At 49.1% G+C, this 17,027-nt stretch overlaps 1 protein-coding gene across 1 annotated transcript; it reads right to left on the reverse strand.

Moving 5' to 3' along the window:
• Positions 1 to 3,241: 3,241 nt before the first annotated feature.
• Positions 3,242 to 16,409, reverse strand: Myoz3 (myozenin 3). The gene is made up of 6 exons (XM_036204266.1): positions 16,349 to 16,409; positions 8,849 to 9,003; positions 7,759 to 7,812; positions 7,524 to 7,659; positions 7,136 to 7,298; positions 3,242 to 3,588 (listed from the first exon to the last, which is right to left on the reverse strand). The coding sequence occupies exons 1-6, from the start codon at positions 16,407 to 16,409 to the stop codon at positions 3,420 to 3,422; spliced, it is 738 nt and encodes a 245-aa protein (XP_036060159.1). The 3' UTR covers positions 3,242 to 3,419.
• Between the last annotated feature and the right edge of the window lie 618 nt (positions 16,410 to 17,027).

Consider the following 17,027-nt stretch of genomic DNA (forward strand, 5'->3'; position numbering starts at 1 on the left):
GAAATTGGTAAAAGAAACAAGTTATACATGTGAATTTTTTAAATCTTCAGACTTGATTTTTTTTGGGGGGGGGTGGTAGCAGGGGATAGGTGGCATGCAGTTTGAGATGAAATCTCCATGTATAGCTCAGGTTAGTCTTTCTTATAAGCCCCTCGAGTACTGGGATCACAGACCTGTGTCACAACATGTAAGGTTTTTTTCCATCCCATGATGGTAAAAATACCCAGCCTTTGTAGTACTAAGAAGTTGGTAGTAGGATTGAAATAAGAGCAGACAGAAAGCTGAGTGTGGTGGTGCACACCTTTAATCTCAGCACTCAGGAGGCAGAAGCAGGCAGATCTCTCTGAGTTTGAGACCAGCCAGGGCTACATAGTGAGTTCCAGGACATGGTGAGAGCTTGTCTAAAAATAAAAACAAAACAACAACAACAACAACAACAAAGACAGCATTCATAGTCTTGTCTGTGGCTTCTGATAAACAGTGGTTTTAAGTGCTGTTCTTACACAAGTCATTGTAAGGAAATGGGTTTGATGCCATTTTTTATCTAGAATCTGTAGAGCTTACGTGTGTAACTTGGAAAACAAGAATTAGGCAATTTCCCCCTTTTCCAGTCACCCACATTATAGCTAGGTCTTCACTTAGCTCACTGTCCTACACCCAGGCTTCTCTGGAGACCCTTCACAGGCACACCCAGATGCGTCCCTCTGCAGCCACACTGGCAGATGAGCCAGTGCGTGACCTGTCTGCCAGCTCGGCTAGACAGGGTTGCTGGTCATAGCTCTAAGCTGGCCTTCATTCTCTGTCTTCTCATACTTCCATCCTTTTCCTCTGGGATACATGTGGGATGGAATGAATTTATCTGTAATAGGGAGTTATTTAGCTTTTTGAAATGTTTTGGTGGTTCTGGGGACTGAAAGTAACTTTTTTAAAGAAGGGACCATTTTAATGGAATGTCAACAGAAAGGTACATAAAACACTGATGTACAACCAGACATCTGTGTAGCAGTCAGTCAGGTCTAGAAATAGAGAACCTCCAGTCATCCCAGAGAAGTTCATGTTCCAATCCCTCACATCCACACACCCTTCCCTCCAGACTCGCCACTAGTCTGTGTTGTTTCTTTGCATAGTGACCATACGGGAGTTTGTTTGGCTTGTCACCACTCTGCTTCTGAGAGGTACTGTGTGGCTACATCTCACTAGTTCGTGATCACTGCTGCCAACTCCATCAGGCTTCTCAGTGTTTTGTTGGCTAGTCTTGGTACTTTATGTAAAGAAAAGGAGACAAAATTAGAAGTTTGTATGAAGGACTTGCTAGGTTCCCAAGTTACATGAGATGTTTATTTGCTTTTTCAGGATCCAAAGTGTCCTTGTTGAATAACTGACAGCACACATAGAATTCATTAAAGACCAGTGGTTTACCTGTGGTCTGCAGGGATGGAGCAGAGTACAGGGGTAGGAAGGTACAGAGGTGTGCATGGGAGGGGCCGTGCTGCACAGACATGGTCATATTTTATTAGTAGTAAAAATCACATCAGAAGGAATGAGGACCTGCTTTAGGGTACAGGACCCCACCCTCCCAGGGTCTCTTCTGCACTCTCAGAGCTTCATAAGCAATCCAAGTCCTCCTACTTGCCAGATGGTGTTGGTTTATAGATTATGGAAATTTGGCTTTGAATAACAGTCCCAAATCCAAGAGAAACATCAACTGCAAGGAATCCCAAGATTCAGGCTACTGGTTCCCTGGATCTAGGAAGAGGACTAAAACTCCAGAGCAAAAGAAAAATACAGCCACTGTGTCATCCAGCCTGGCTAGGGATTCCTGTCAAAGGAAACCCTTATATCACCACCTTCACACTGACCTGGAATCCTGCATCCTCACAGCCTGCTTTATAAAAGGCATCCACGTCAGATCTTTTCCAGTAGGAGGGGCGGAGCCCTGGGACTGTCCTGTACTGTGCTCTCAAGCCCTGCAGAAGACCAACACTTGTCTTCGCCTTGCAGGTAGAGAAGCAGAGGTCCATCAGGAAATGGCTTCCCCAAGTTCACGCCACTCAGAGTAAACCAAATCCCATCTAGTGGGGCACCCCTGGTCCCCACAATCAGTTAAACTCCAAATCATAAGACATGACACTGCTCCACTATTCCAGAGTGAGCAGATATCAACTCAGCCAGTGAAATGATTCCTCCATTCTGACTCTGCTCTGGACAACTCATTTCCTTTAGAGAGAACCACGACCGGGACACTGTCACACTTCACTGTCAGCAGTGGCATCCTCGTTGCTTGAGTGGAGGATGGGAAGGTGTCAGTGTTCCACCTTGTACCTGTTCTGGAAAGGGCTTCACAGGCTGACCCCCACTTTTTCCTCCCCTCCTGTTGCAGGCCTTGCCCCTTGTGGACTTCCTGATCTACAGCATTGCTCCTGGGCCCCACACAGCAACCACTGAGGCCATGGCTCACCTCTTCCTCCTTTACCCAGGAGATCCTCCGACTCACTCCACCTCAGCACATGCCAAACATGCTCTCTCATCACCCCTCTTTCCTTGACGAGCTCCTGTTTCTTCTCTAAGATCTGATTCAAGTCCTCTGTGAAGTTTCTGAAATCCCACCTCCCTACCAGGGTTCTTCTGTTCCATGTCACTTGGCTCTCACTTGTCAGTATCCAACTGCCTTACAGATCTCTTCCCTATCGTTTCCAAGACCTCGGCCTGGCACTGTCTAGCACAGAGCAGATGTCAGAAACACTGAGAGCATGTGCAGATGAGAGCTGGCTGTGTCTCAGTAAATGGGAAGTCATGGGGTGCACATCTGTTATTCAGCACTTGGGAGAGGGAGGCAGAAGGATCAAGATGGTCCTCAGCTACAGTTCATAGGCAGCCTAAGTTACAACTTCTTTCTCTCTCTCTCTCTCTCTCTCTCTCTCTCTCTCTCTCTCTCTCTCTCTCCTCCTCCTCCTCCTCCTCCTCCTCCTCCTCCTCCTCCTCCTTCTCTTCCTTCCTTCCTTCCTTCCTTCCTTCCTTCCTTCCTTCCTTTCTTCCTTCCTTCCATGTAGCCCAGGTTGGCCTTAAATTCACTATCTAGTCAAGTCAAAGATGACCTCAGACTTTCAGTCCTTTTTTTTTGTTTGTTCGCTTTTGTTTTTGTTTTTCAAGACAGGGTTTCTCTGTAGCTTTGGTGCCTGTCCTGGAACTCGCTTTGTAGACCAGGCTGGCCTCGAACTCACAGAGATCCGCCTGCCTCTGCCTCCCGAGTGCCGGGATTTTAGGCATGCCCACTATGCCTAGTTTACATGGTGCTAGGAATCAAACCCAGGGCTTTGTGCTTGTTAGGCAAACATTCTACAAACAGCTGCAAGCAGAGTTAAGAGAAACATGATGTTTCTTGAGCCCCAAAGCCCAGAGATTGGAGCTTCCAGTTGGGGCTACAGCTCCTCGGACTCGGGGAGCTTCCGGACCCAGCCCTGAGCAACTCTGTTGAAACTGGGTCTGAGCCGGAGGAGTTCCAAGCCACTGAAGGGCTCCGGGACAAAGGGGGCGCCGGCTTGGAAAATGGTCTCCCCAACACGGGGTCCTCCAAATGGCACTGGGGTCCTGGAAAAGAGAAACAGGAGAGATGGGCTGTGTAAAAGGGAGGTAACAGCCACACGTGCACATGAGCTCACACCCAGCCTCTCTCGAGTCCTCAGTTTCCCCTTCTAGGCAGTAATGAGCTATACTATCATTAGCTGGTCCTTAGTCCTGCCCTGTCCAAATCTGTTCCCTGTTGAAGAGGGAGGTTTCGAGTTAAAAGTGGCCTACGCAAAGTTCTAGCCTCCCCTCCAGCCAATGGCAGAAGAGAACCACACCGGAAAGTGGATTTCTCTGTCTTTTTCCCACTTTCCCTTACAACAAAATACCCACAACCCGGAGGACAGAGGACTTGGAGGAGCACCAAGAATGAGAAGTCACCAAGTGACAAGCAGAGCCCACCACTTCTTCCCCCACAGAAGACATGCTACGTTCATGAGGAGGCGAGGACAAAGCTTCACTCATCCATCATCTGCTGCTTTGGTTTGTGGATAAATCGGTGCTTTTACCTCAGAGGGCAAATTAGCAGAATCGCTTTTAACCTGGAAACGTGTAAACTGTCACCCAGCAACTCTGTTTCTAAGCATATGGCTGGGGGAGGCTCCTGCGTGCTTGTGTGAAGAGGCAGACAGCAGGCCATTACCAAGCAGGAAGTAGCCCCACACCCTCTGAGGTAGGTAGGGGTGGACGAGCCAGAGACACACAGAAACTCAAGGGAGAGGGAAACATCGGTGTCAGAGTGGTGGGTTTCAAAAGCACAACGCTGAGTGAAAAAAAAGGAAGCTACAAAATGAAACAGTGTCCGAACACACACACTGCAACGCACCCTCTGCTTAGCAATGGCCAGTACAAATGTTAGTGATCACAGGGCATCCTGACAACCTTGCTACCACTGCAAAGGGAACGGTTGGAGAGTGGCCAACCAAGAGATCCTGTCTTTACTTCAGGGTCTTGTTCACTCTGCATTTTCCCACTCCCTGCCTCTGGCTATGCTCTCCCAAATATTGACAGTGAATCCCTAGGAGCTGTCACCTTTCTTTCTTTCTTTCTTTCTTTCTTTCTTTCTTTCTTTCCTTCCTTCCTTCCTTCCTTCCTTCCTTCCTTCCTTTCTTTCTTCTTTCTTTCTTTCTTTCTTTCTTTCTTTTTTCCTTTTGGTTATTTTGAGACAAGGTTTCTCTTGCGTATCTTTGGAACCTTTCCTGGAACTTACTTTATAGCCCAGGCTGGCCTGGAACTCACAGAGATCCGTCCTGCCTCTGCCTCCCGAGTGCTGGGATTAAAGGCGTGGACCCCCACCACCCAGCTTCCTTTCTTTTTTTCTTTTTTTCATTCATCTGGTGCCGAAACCCGAAACAGTCATTCATGTTTCCTTTTACTTTTTATTTCTTTTCTTCATTCACAGTTGACTAGTGCTACATGTGATTTTTAAGCCTTTTGCTGGGAGAGAGCAGTGCTGGGCACTGAACATGGGCTTCATGCGTGCTAGGCAAGAGCTCAATCCCTCAGTTGTAATCACAGCCCTTTTTATTTTAGTCAATACATACCAGGCAGTGGTGGCACACGCCCTTAATCCTGCCATTTGGGAGGTAGAGACAGGTGGATCTCTATAATTTGAGGCCACCATGGTCTACAGAGTGAGTTCCAGCACAGCCAGGGGTACACAGAGAAACCCTGTCTCAAAAAACTAAAAAAAAAAAGAGAGAGAGAGAGAAAGGAAGGAAGGAAGAGAGAGAGAGAGAGGAAGGAAGGAAAGAAAGAAAGAAAGAAAGAAAGAAAGAAAGAAAGAAAGAAAGAAAGAAAGAAAGAAAGAAAGAAAGAAAGAAAGAGAAAGGAAGCATACAGAAAGCAATATTCCTAGCATTCCCCTGCTGTGGGGACTAGTGGAAAGGGGTTTGCCTCTGGGTGGAATTGCAAACCTTGGCCAGGGTCTGGGATCCTGCCAGGGGCAGTAGTGGCTACCCCAGCTTTGCCAGCAACAGAGAAACCCTTCAGGAGCAGGCTGGGCAGTGTCTGAGCCCAGCAGGTCTCATAGCCAGGACTGGGAACCCAGAGTCCCTGCTGGGCCCTGCTTGTCCACAAAAGAGCTATTCCTCTGCCATCTCAGTTGCTCCTGCTGTCCCAGAAGGGGCCTCCCTAGGACCCTTCTGCCACTCAGTGTTCCTCAGCTGCCATCCTGAGACACAGGAGTGAGGAATGCCTCCAACTCAGCCAGGCAGGAAGGAAGCCAGCCGCCAAGCCTGAGCCTGCCTGCTGTGGAGTTGAATAGGTGGTCAGGCATCCCGTGAGGGCCTTGGAGGGGCAGCAATTCTGCCTGGTGGAGAATTTCAGGCTCTCACAGACTCGTCTGCCCAGTCCTCCCTACCAGTGCCCTCCTTGCCCGGTCAACTGTTTAGAACAATCAAGTCCCTCTCTGCTGTGTGTTCTCAAGGACCCTTTCCTTCCAGCCTTTCTCTTAGGGCCTGGCCAGGTCCTCCCACACAGCGCCTGCCTCTCAGATCCTTGGGTGTATATGTGTGTGTGTGTGTGTGTGTGTGTGTGTGTGTGTGTGTGTGTGTGTGTGGTCTCAGCAGGTACCAAGCTGGCTAGCTGGCAGCCTCCTCTCTGAACCTTTCTTGTTCTCACTCACTGCAGCCCAGACCAGAGGGAACATATTCAGAAACAGCCTCAAGACAAAAAAAAAAAAAAAAAGACAGCTACAGTGGAAACACCCCCAGCTGGGGACCCTCTGCAGATCCACCTCCTTCTGGAACTCGGGCTCTGCTTCCAGGCTCCCAGAGAAGAGCTACTGCCATTTCTGCCCCATTTGTCCATCCAATCTCCCCGTCATGTCTGCCTATAAGCGGCAATCGCCCTAGACCTGGAAGCAGCTAGCTTATTGTCTGACAGAAACTTCGCCTAGGACTTCCCAGGTCATCTCCACAGCAGCCTTGTGTAGTTGAGAATGCTGCACTTTACAGGTGGAACGACAGAGGTGCAGAGAGTTTAAGTTCCCTTGTCCAGGGCCACACAGCTAGGTCCGGAGTCTGCATGTATGTAAGCCTGCATTAAGGCCATGCACACTAAATCAGTACAGGCCACTCCTTCAGCAGCCCCCAACTCTGGTTCTTTTTTCCTGCCTTCCAAAGCCCCGAAGCCACCTTACTACTGGTGAAAGGAAAAGTAGGGTGAACCTAGAACTGGTGAGATCTGGACGTGTCCCCAGAGTAGGACAGAGTTTTTATGTCCATCGCAGAACTGAATGGAGAGCAAGACAACCCGGACTTCTGGGACCTGAAGCCCAGGGCTGCCCCCTCCTCCGGGTTCTGTGACGGAGCAGGGTGTTCATATGCCTGAGCGTTGTCTCTTTGTAGAATGAGGGGAATCTGGTACCTGCAATATGTGATGGAAGTATAGCATGTTCACTTCACGCACACGCACGCACGCACATTTATGGAACACCTAATAGGTGCGAGGCACTGCTCTCGCAAGGTCTCAGTAAACATCTGCAAAGGGCCAGGGCTACAGCTGGCAAGCAGAAAGAACGCAGGCCTCCCTCCCCACCCTGTGTGTCCCATGCAGCCTGGCTTTTTACTTGTTGAAGTTGCGATAGTCGCGGAGAATGGGTGTGTGACTTCCGCCGCCACTCGGGTAGTCTCGGTAGCTGACGAACTCCTGCCACGGACAACGGTAGCCTTTGGGGATGGCGGTGTGGTTGAACTTCTCGGGCGGGATGCCCTTCAGCGGCTCCGCATAGCCTGGGGGGTGGAGAGGCGCTGGTGACAGGCACTGCCTGGGCTCCACCATCCCACCCCGCGGGCGAGCAGGGTTGGGGAGAGGCGTCAAGAGAGCGGAGGTAGGGGTGGGGTATGTGAGCACAAGGCAGCCTCCCGATCCCAGGACGTCTGCAACAGGGGGTTCCAGCCTGCGCTGAGACCCAGATTCGCTGTGACTAACCCCGGACACTTGCGGCGGCCTCTCACCTGGCGCCAGGGCGCTTGGACTACGGACCGACTCGACCCCAGACACTCCCGGGTGGGCGATCCTGGGGTCCCCCGGTGACCCCTGGAACACGTGGAGCTCGGAGCGGTGGCTCTGCTCCTCCGGGCCATTGGGAACCTGAGCACAGGGGCGAGCATTCAGAGGCGATGGCCAGCGGCTCTTTAACGGCCCCGTCCCTTCCCAGAGCTGTCCCCGGAGGAAGGGGTCCCTCCTCACCGTCCCCAGCGCCGCTCTGTCAGCCGCTTTCCCTCGGGCACTTCCCGCCAGGATCTGGGGGGAAATAATCAGGCAGGGACGCTCAGCGGAGCAAGAGGCCAGGATTTCACCACCACCACCATCACCACCACCACCACCACCACCACCTAAGGGATGTGGAGGGAGAAAGGGGGGGGGGGGCTGGGATGGTTTACAGGGGTGAGCCAGTGATTGTGAGGAAGAAATATCAATAGCACTCATTGCTACTGCAAATCTGGTCAGAATAAGACACTTCTCGAGCCTCAGTTCCCTTCTGGGGTGGTGGTGGTGGTGGTGGTGGTGGTGGTGGTGGTGGTGGTGGTGGTGGTGGTGGTGGTGGTGTACTGATGGTGTGATTATGCTGACATATCCACCTCCTACATGTGGATCCCCTAGCAAACACTGTCTCAGGCACTGTCTCAGGCCAACATGGCCATGTGCCATCTCTCTCCTCTCCACTCTTCCCCACTCCAATAAGGTCCAGAAATTGAGTGGTAAAGGGGAGAAATGCCCCAGACTTCGTTAGATTTTTCCAAAATTACCTGCCACCAGCAAACCATTATTTCATTGTATTTTGAGGCAGGGTTACTTATGCAGCCCAGGCTGGGTTTGAACTTGCTCTGTAGCCAAGGACAACCTTGAAACCTTGATCCCCCCACCCCCACCTCCCAGATACAGGGATTACAAGTGTGTAGCACCACGCTGGTTTTGTGTGTGGCTGGGGATGGAACCCAGGGCTGTTTGCATGCTAGGCAAGCACTCAACCAGCTGAGCAACACCATGCCCCTCTTCTTAACTTCGTCTCTCTGTCAGCCAGTTCTTCTATGGCCTTCTCCTTCTACATTTCCTACCTAAGACCAAGTGAAATCTGGACCGCATATGTCATGATGTAAACAGCCCAAAGCATAATCTAATGAGGACACGCAGGACACCCCACTCCACCCACCCTCCACCCTCCACCCTCCACCCTCCACCATCCACAGACATCCTCATTCTGGCTCACTGGCTTTAGACTAACCACTGGCTCCCTCTTGCCCTTGATTTCCCCAAGAGCACATGATGGCTTACTCACACCCTGCAAACTTTCTGAAAGCTCAAAGGTAAACTTTTGCACCCGGCGCTGCCTCTTCTGAAAGAGGAGGGATCCCGGGTTGTTGCCGAGAGACAGTTCTTCTATCATCAGGTCCTGAGGCACACTCAGCTTCTTCCCCAGGTCCAGCGAAGGGACTGTGGGAAAGGTCAGAGAGGGCTCTTACTGTCTGACCTCAAGGCGGCCCTGCCGCTACTCCTGGGCAGCACCAAGCCTCACACTTGCCATCACTAGACACCATCATTCCTTGGAATATTTGCCATCCGAGGGTTTAGAAAGGCACCTCAGAGATTGGTGGGCATGTGCTCAGTGATGCCGAATGCTGTTTCAGAGGTTCTTGGCCGTTTATACTTACTCCGTGAATTTCCTTTGCACTTCTTTGCCTATACTGGTGGTGAGAAAGGATCAGACTCTAAGGTTTTTGTTTTGTGTTGTTGTTTAAGGAAATCCACAATAAGAGACAGTAAGAGAATCGCAAGAGTTCTGACCAGAGCCACTGGGAGGGTGGAGCTGCCATTCACCAAGAGGGAGATGAAGGAGGAGATGGTTGGGGGGAAGATGAGGAGTTTGGCTTGAGACACATTCTTTAAGTTTTACTTATGTATTTATATTTATTTCTGGTTTTTGAGACAGGGTCTCAGGTAACCCAGGCCGGCTTCAAACTTGCTTTTTAGGTGAGGATGACCTTGAACTCGGATCCTCCTACCTCCCCCTCTCGAGTGCTGACATTACAGATATATACCTATACTGGCAAGTCCAACTTTGTCTTTTTATTTTAAAAATTTTCTTTTAACATTATTTAAACAGTGTAACTGTTCAAGAAAGTTATAAAGTACAGATATAAGGAAAGAAAAAAAATAACATTACCTGCCACCCAGAGATATACACTCCAGTGTACACCCTTTCCTAACCTTTCAATCACTATATAGTTTTTATAAGATTTAGTGAAATCATAGCAAAAAATGCTTTGTGATGTGATTTATCAAAGAGTTCCCTTTTTTTAAAAAAAAAGATTTATTTATTTTTATGTATACAGTGTTCTGCCTGCATGTATGCCTGCAGGTCAGAAGAGGGCACCAGGTCTCATTACAGATGGTTGTGAGCCACCATGTGGTTGCTGGGAATTGAACTCAGGACCTTTGGAAGAGCAGCCAGTGCTCTTAACCTCTGAGCCTTCTCTCCAGGCCCAGAGTTCCCTTTTTCCAAGTGAATACATTTGTGCTGCTGGGTTGTTTTGTCAACCTGACACAAAACAGTCATCTGGGAAGAGGAAACCTCAACTCAGAAAATTTCTACATCAGATTAGCCTGTAGGAAAATCTGTGGGACCATTTTATTGGTTGATGTGGAAGGGCCCAGCCCACTGTGGGTGATCCCAGCCCTGGGCAGGTGGCCCTGGGTAGTATAAGAAAGCAGTCTGAGCAAGCCCTGGAGTGTAAGGGTAGTTGTCTGTGCTTTACCCTGAAGCACCGCCCCTAGTAGGCAGCAGGTAACTGCTAGGTACCTGGCCCTGCCCGAGGCATGGCCAAGACAGAGACCCCTTAAGACCTGAGATGCGTATGTGCTCATGTTCTCTCTTGGCTACCTCGTGATCTTGGATGCTGGATGCAGGACTACAGACCAAGTCAGAGTTCTCCAGAGAACCTCATTGGACTGCACCCCACTTCTCCTGGGTCCTGTAACAGACCCCTTTGCTTGCTGTAACTTTACCCAAAATAAACCTCTTTTGACTATCAGATAAACTACGCGGAATTGCTTCATTAATTTCCACTATACTGGAGAGCAAGTCGGTAAACAGCATCCCTCCGTGAGTCTCCAGTTCCTGCTTCCACATTCCTGCCGATTTAGTTGCTGCCCTGATTTCCCTCCATGATGGACTGTGATCAAGACATATAAACACATAAACCCTTCTCTCCCCAAGTTGCTTCTTTCTGGTCAGGGTGTTTTTGTCACAGCTGCAGAAAGTAAACGGAGACAACATTTTGGCTTTACCTACTTTTATTGAAACTCTCCCAGTGATTTGACAACTTGGGACTATTCTTGGGGGCTAGTGGGAAAGGGCTGTGTTCAGGCAGGCAGGGCTACATTGTAAGTGCCTGTAAAAACAAACAAGTAACAGAAGCAACAGCAAAGACACCTTTCCAGCCTGAGGAGTCTTACAGACATTCAAGTGGAAACGTCAAGGAGGGACTTGAGAGTCTAATGCTAGTGTTCAAAGGAAGAAAACTAGAGATCAAAATTTGAGGCATCATGATCTTATAAAAGATACTTGTTGTTGCTGTTGTTTTCAGGTTTCCTTCCATTTTCTCCTTTTTGTTGTTTTTTATTACATTCATCTATTAATTTAGTAAGTTGGGGGGTGCGATGTGTCATGGCACACCTGTGGCTGCCGGAGAACAATGTGCAGGAGTCGGCTCTCTTACGCCGCCACCATGTGGGACCCGGGGATAGAATTCAGGTCATCAGACTCAGCAGCAAGTGTCCTTCCCCACTGTGTTTTGACAGTCTTGTGTGGCCCAGGCTGTCCTTGAACTTGCCATGTAGCTGAGGATTACCATGAACAAGAATGCACCCTCGGGCCTGTCTCATGTTGCTTGTCAATGAAGAACATTATATTCACCTCTCTTCTCGTGGTTAGACTCAGTATTATCCCCGCTTAGGGGGTTTTCGGGGCTGCTGACTGTCCTTAAGTATTCGAGTCCCATCCCGTGGCCTGTGCTTCCCTGAGAGCACAGGCATAAGTGTATATTTAATCAGCAAAGGACGCCTCCTGGGAGACACAGTGGTGGCATGCTAAGGTGGGAGAGGGTTCTATATGGGCAGCTTAGCTAACATTGCCAGTCTTCAACATCTGATACAGGCGGTGTTGTTCAGTGGTAGAGCACTTGCCTAGCACGTGCAGAACCCTGAGGCCAATCTCCTCCAGCACAGAAATATATAAATATTATACACACACACACACACACACACACACACACACACACACACACACACTAAAATCAGACACAGAGCCTCCTGTGTCAGGTGAATAAATGACATTTTAAGCTGGGAGGCTGGATGAGGTCAGGGAGAAAGCAAAACAGATCCAGAGAGCCAACAACTTAGCCCTATTTCGGCGGGGTAGGAAAATGCCCTGGAAACCTAGAGGGGCCAGCGAGGAGAAAATGCGGATGAGGGAGGCACCTGGAAACCAACTCCCGAAAGACTTCAGAGACAGACAGCCCAAGGAGTCAAATTCTGCTGATGTGTCAAACCAGAGGAGACCCGAAGGCTGACCGTCAGAGTTACCAAGTTGGGGTCAGTGGTAATCTCCACTAAAGCTTGTCCATAGAGCATTTGGCTGTGGAAGTGTGAGTGGGAGGGTTCAAGAGAGAACAACAGTGGAACAAGGGGGTAATGAGCCAGAGACAGGATGCAGGATGCTCAGGGAGTGCAGCTGGGCAGCTGTCTAGTTTCTTCAAGCAAGAGAAGGAGATGGAAAGAGAAGGAAAAGGAGAGGGGCTGTTTTGGATTACATGATATTTAAGAGACATCGCAACCAAATAAGAACCACGTGCCTCCCTTGGGTTCTACAAATCGGGGCTGGAGGGATGGCCCAGCATTTAAGGACACTAGCTGCTCTTCAGAGGACCCAAGTTCAATTCCCAGTATCCTCAAGGTAGCTCATAACTGCCTGTAATTCCAGATCCAGGGTAAGGGGGGGGGGGTGGGGGGCATCTAACACCTTCTTCTGGCCGTGCAAGAACTGCATGAATATGCCACAGATACATGCAGGCAAAAACACCCATACACATAAAATATAAATAAATACATCTTTAAAAAAATTTGGAAACTCAAGTCTGGAGACCACACTGGCCTCAAAGTCAGAGATCTGTTTGCCTCTGCCTCCAAAGTGCTGGTATTAAAGGCATACGCTACCATTGCTCAGCTTAAAAACTTTAAAAACCATTCAATGTAAGAAATCTGAATACAGACTAGTTCTTAGATGGCACTAAATCATTACTGCTGATTCTGTTCAATGTGCTAATATTTTATGACAAGTAGGGAACGTTACTTTTCTTCCTCTGGTTGTAGGAATTGGAGATGGAGGAGGGGAAGACTCTCCTGCCTCCCGATACTGCGTGGACCCTTTTGTCTCTTCCTCCTGATGCTGTCTGGACCCTCCTGTCTCTGCCTCCTGATGCTAGGCACCTGCAGCCATGCTCATTGAATTTCCCATGGGTGCTGGGGGTTGAGACTCAGGTCTCCATGCTTGCATGGCAAGTGCTTTTGACCCACTGAACCCATACCCCTGCCCCCACTGCCACTGTCAACAAGGAGTCAGCCTGCAGCTAAGCTATCCTCAGTCAGCACAGGAGCACCCAGACTCTTTTTTCAAGGATCCCACATAAGGCAAGCTTTGGGACCACCATCACGCATTGGTTGGATAAACATGACAGGTCCCAAACAGTGATGTGCTAAGGAAGCAGGCAGAGGGGCCGCAGAAAGAGAAATCATGTCAGGATGGAAAGGAACCTGTGGTATACTGCTAAGTGAAAAAGAAAGACAGCTGGAGGACGTAATCCATGTATATGTGTTTATATAAAAATGCTGAGCAGAAGAATCCACACCAGTGGTTGGCATATTCTAATTGTTTCATTATGAAGAACTTCCAAAGCCATTCATGTGGGTTTTGTTTGAATTTTTCAAAAACCATTTTTTTGTGTGTGTGTTTGGATGTTTTGCCTGAATGTATGCCTGTGTGCCACATGCATACAAGGCCAGAAGAGGGTGTCAGCTCCCCTAGAACTGGTGTTATAAACAATTGTGAGCCCCCATACAGATTCTGGGAGCTGAATCTCAGTCCTCTGGAAGAGCCACCAGTGCCTGGAACCACTGAACCATCTCTCTGGCCACTTGTCTGGGCATTTTCATCGGATGTGTTATTTACAAAACCACAATAGAAGCAGCAGATCTGGGTACAGGGAGATCAGCAGTCAAATGCCGGCTTTGCTACCCATCAGGGCTACCTGGCCCCTCTGAGCCCTGTTTCTGGTCTGCAGAACCAGGATGATAATATATAATATAACTTAAAGCTGTTATGGGGTTCAGATAGCTTAATGCCTAAAAGCCTCTAAGCCCCATAGCACCCAGAAATAATGATGTTTTGATTGCTATTGCTTTGGGGGTGGGCGTTGAGCTAGGGTTTCCTTGTATGTAGCCCTGGCTGTCTTGGAACTCGCTCTGTAGACCAGGCTGGCCTGGAACTCAGACATCTGTCTGCCTCTGCCTTCTGAGTGCTGGGATTAAAGAGGTATGTTGCCACGGCCCAGCCATTGCCATTGCTTTCTAATGGCTACTTTGAATCTGAAAATGTCATTAGTGTCTGTGATGGTTTATGAAAAATGACCCCCGTAAGTTCAGGATTAAAATTAAATATTCGATCCCTAGGCACTGTTTAGGAAGATTATGAAAGCTTGAGGAGATAGGGCTTGCTGAAGAAAGTATATTACTTGAGGGCTGGCTACAAGTGCTTTCTCTTTGCTTTTTGCTTGGTGTCGAAGATGTGGTCTCTCAGCTTCCGGCTCCAGCTGCCTGCTGCCATGCCTCCCCCTCCATCATGGCTTCTCCCTCTGGAACTGTAAGTCACAACAAACTGTTTCTTCTGCAAGTTGCCTTTGTCATAGAATTTTGTCATGGCAACAAAAGATGACTAATACATGTCATAACAATCATCATGTCTGGTGTAAATCATGTGTGTCAATATTTGGGGGCCTGTAGTTACCTACATGGGCAAGAGACATAAAATTCACTGCATGACTCTTCCCGTCGAAGCATCAGTACTCCACAGTTGGCATACATGAGCAGACAAAGTCATGGAATATACAGGCTGGGAGTGTGACTCAGTGGTAGAGCGATTGTCTAGCATACATGAAGCCCTGGATTTGATCTTTAGCATCCAAAAGTGAGGGTGGGAGGGGGGGTCACAAAAATATGACAACAGAAAAGGTAAGAACACACAGGGTAGGCTAAAAGAAGAACTCACACATAAATCCATACAAGGTAGAGGCTGCAGTTAAGTTGTTAGTGTTCGCCTAAAATGCACTAGGCTCCGAGTTTGATTCCCAGAGCCACATGAAACCAGCCTGGAGGCTGGAGACATGTCTCAGTGGGTATGAGCATGTGTAAGCATGAGGCTCTGAGTTTAGATCCAAGTACCCATGTGAAGAGCTGCACTCCTAAAATCCCAGCGCTGCTGGAGGGCAAAGACCAAGGGTCCTGTGGGGCTGCTGGCTACTCAGTCTAGCTCTAGGTTCAGTGGGAGACCCTGGGTTCAAGGAATAATGTTGAAAATAATAGATCAGGACATTCAGCGTCCTACCCTGGCTTCTGCGCGCGCGCACACACACACACACACACACACACACACTCACACACACTCACACACACACACACACTCACATACCCACTCATCTACCTGCTCCTGTCCACCCCCACCACATTGCACTCTCAAAAGTCATTGTCAGCTATATAGCAAGTTTGAGACCAACCTGAGATATATGGGACCCTGTCTCAAAAAGATATTTCTAAAAATAAATTTTTAAGCCATACAACACAATTGTTGAGTCCTTCAGTCTCTGACCAAGACAGAACAGCAAAGGAGCTCAGGCTTATTTATCAGTGTCTCTGTTGCCATCTGTGCCAGTCACCTGGGCATTAAGTCCAAAAGACAGTGGTGTGGGCCCCACCCCAAACCATGGTCTCAGGAGGCGATGCCGTGGGTCTGGATTTTAACCAGCAACACATTGAGGTCACATGAAGGCTTGAAACTCCCAACTTAGTTGGATTAATTTTTAGAGTATTTGAAGTACTCTAATAAATTCCAAGATTGGTTGGAGATTTAACTCAGTGGCAGAGCGCTTGACTAGCAAGCCACAAGGCCCTGGGTTCCATCCTCAACTCCACCAAAAAAAAAAAAAAAAAAAAAAAAAAAACTGTTGTGATAAATTCCAAGATTATAATGGGAGTTTGCAAAGGGGCCTTATAAAATTGTCAAGCATGGATTTGAGGTGATTTGTTCACAAAATGGTTTGAGGCCAGACGAGCCACCTTCTCCCCCATGCCCTACCACATACACACTCCTATTTCCAGAAATGGGGCTGGGCTACCTGTCATGCCCCCAGGTCTCTCTGTGAGACTCACAGTTGGGCTGACCCTGGAAGCAGAGGGACTCCTTAGAGTTCCGTTTAGCCTTAGAGAGGGCTGGGAACAGGGCGGTCTTGGAACCAAGGACCAGTCTGGGGTACTCAGCTGTAGTGGAGAAGGATAAGTTCCCACAAACACCGCAGAAAGTATCCTAGCCCGGGGACATACTCCACAGACATGTCTAGAGACTGCTGTGGAACCCTCACTTGCTTCCCAGCCCTGGGCCCAGCAGGCCTGAATGGCCATAACCTGAGATCTAGAGGAGTTTGTGGAACATAAAGGGCTGGGTCCACCTTACCTGGTTCAGCAAGATCTCCCATGACAGCCATCACTGGCTCCTTCTGCTCCTTGGGGATCATCCTGTGGAGGAGAAACTCCCATAAATGGCCCAGGAAGCCTCCTTTGGTCCCCAAATCTCCTCTATGTCCTTGTCACCCAGCCCTGGCCCTGAGCTGACCATAGTCACAAGCAGAGGGAGTTGAAGACCCTGTGTGGTCTCTATAGGAAGGAGGAGACTGGGGACTAGGAGGCCACACAGAGCAGAGGCCAGTCTCCTGGGAAATGACTCTCTTTAAGGGCTTCTCTCTAGTGTCCCGTCCCCATGCCTGGGGCTTCTCTCTAGTGTCCCGTCCCCATGCCTGGGGCTTCAGGGTTGGCGAAGGTAAGGCTTCAGGCACAATTGTCATCTACTGACCTAGGAGTGCTAATTGGAGGCTGGAAGAGGTTGGGGGATCTTGAATCAGGCCAGGGCTACCCTGGACTCTACACACTGGTACTTGGTCCTGAGGCTAGCCCAATCGTATGGGTAAAACCATCACATCCTCCCCTGTCTTTCCACCTTTGAGCTACTTCCATGGCAGCAGAGTTATCTCTGGTAAATGCCAATATAACCACCCAACTCTACCAGCTCCCTTGCTACAGTCCCCTTGGTAACATTCTCCCTTTGGAAATCTGGCCTCTGCCCACCTAACTCAGTT

Source organism: Onychomys torridus, chromosome 13 (genome assembly GCF_903995425.1).
Source record: "Onychomys torridus chromosome 13, mOncTor1.1, whole genome shotgun sequence".
NCBI lineage: Eukaryota > Metazoa > Chordata > Mammalia > Rodentia > Cricetidae > Onychomys > Onychomys torridus.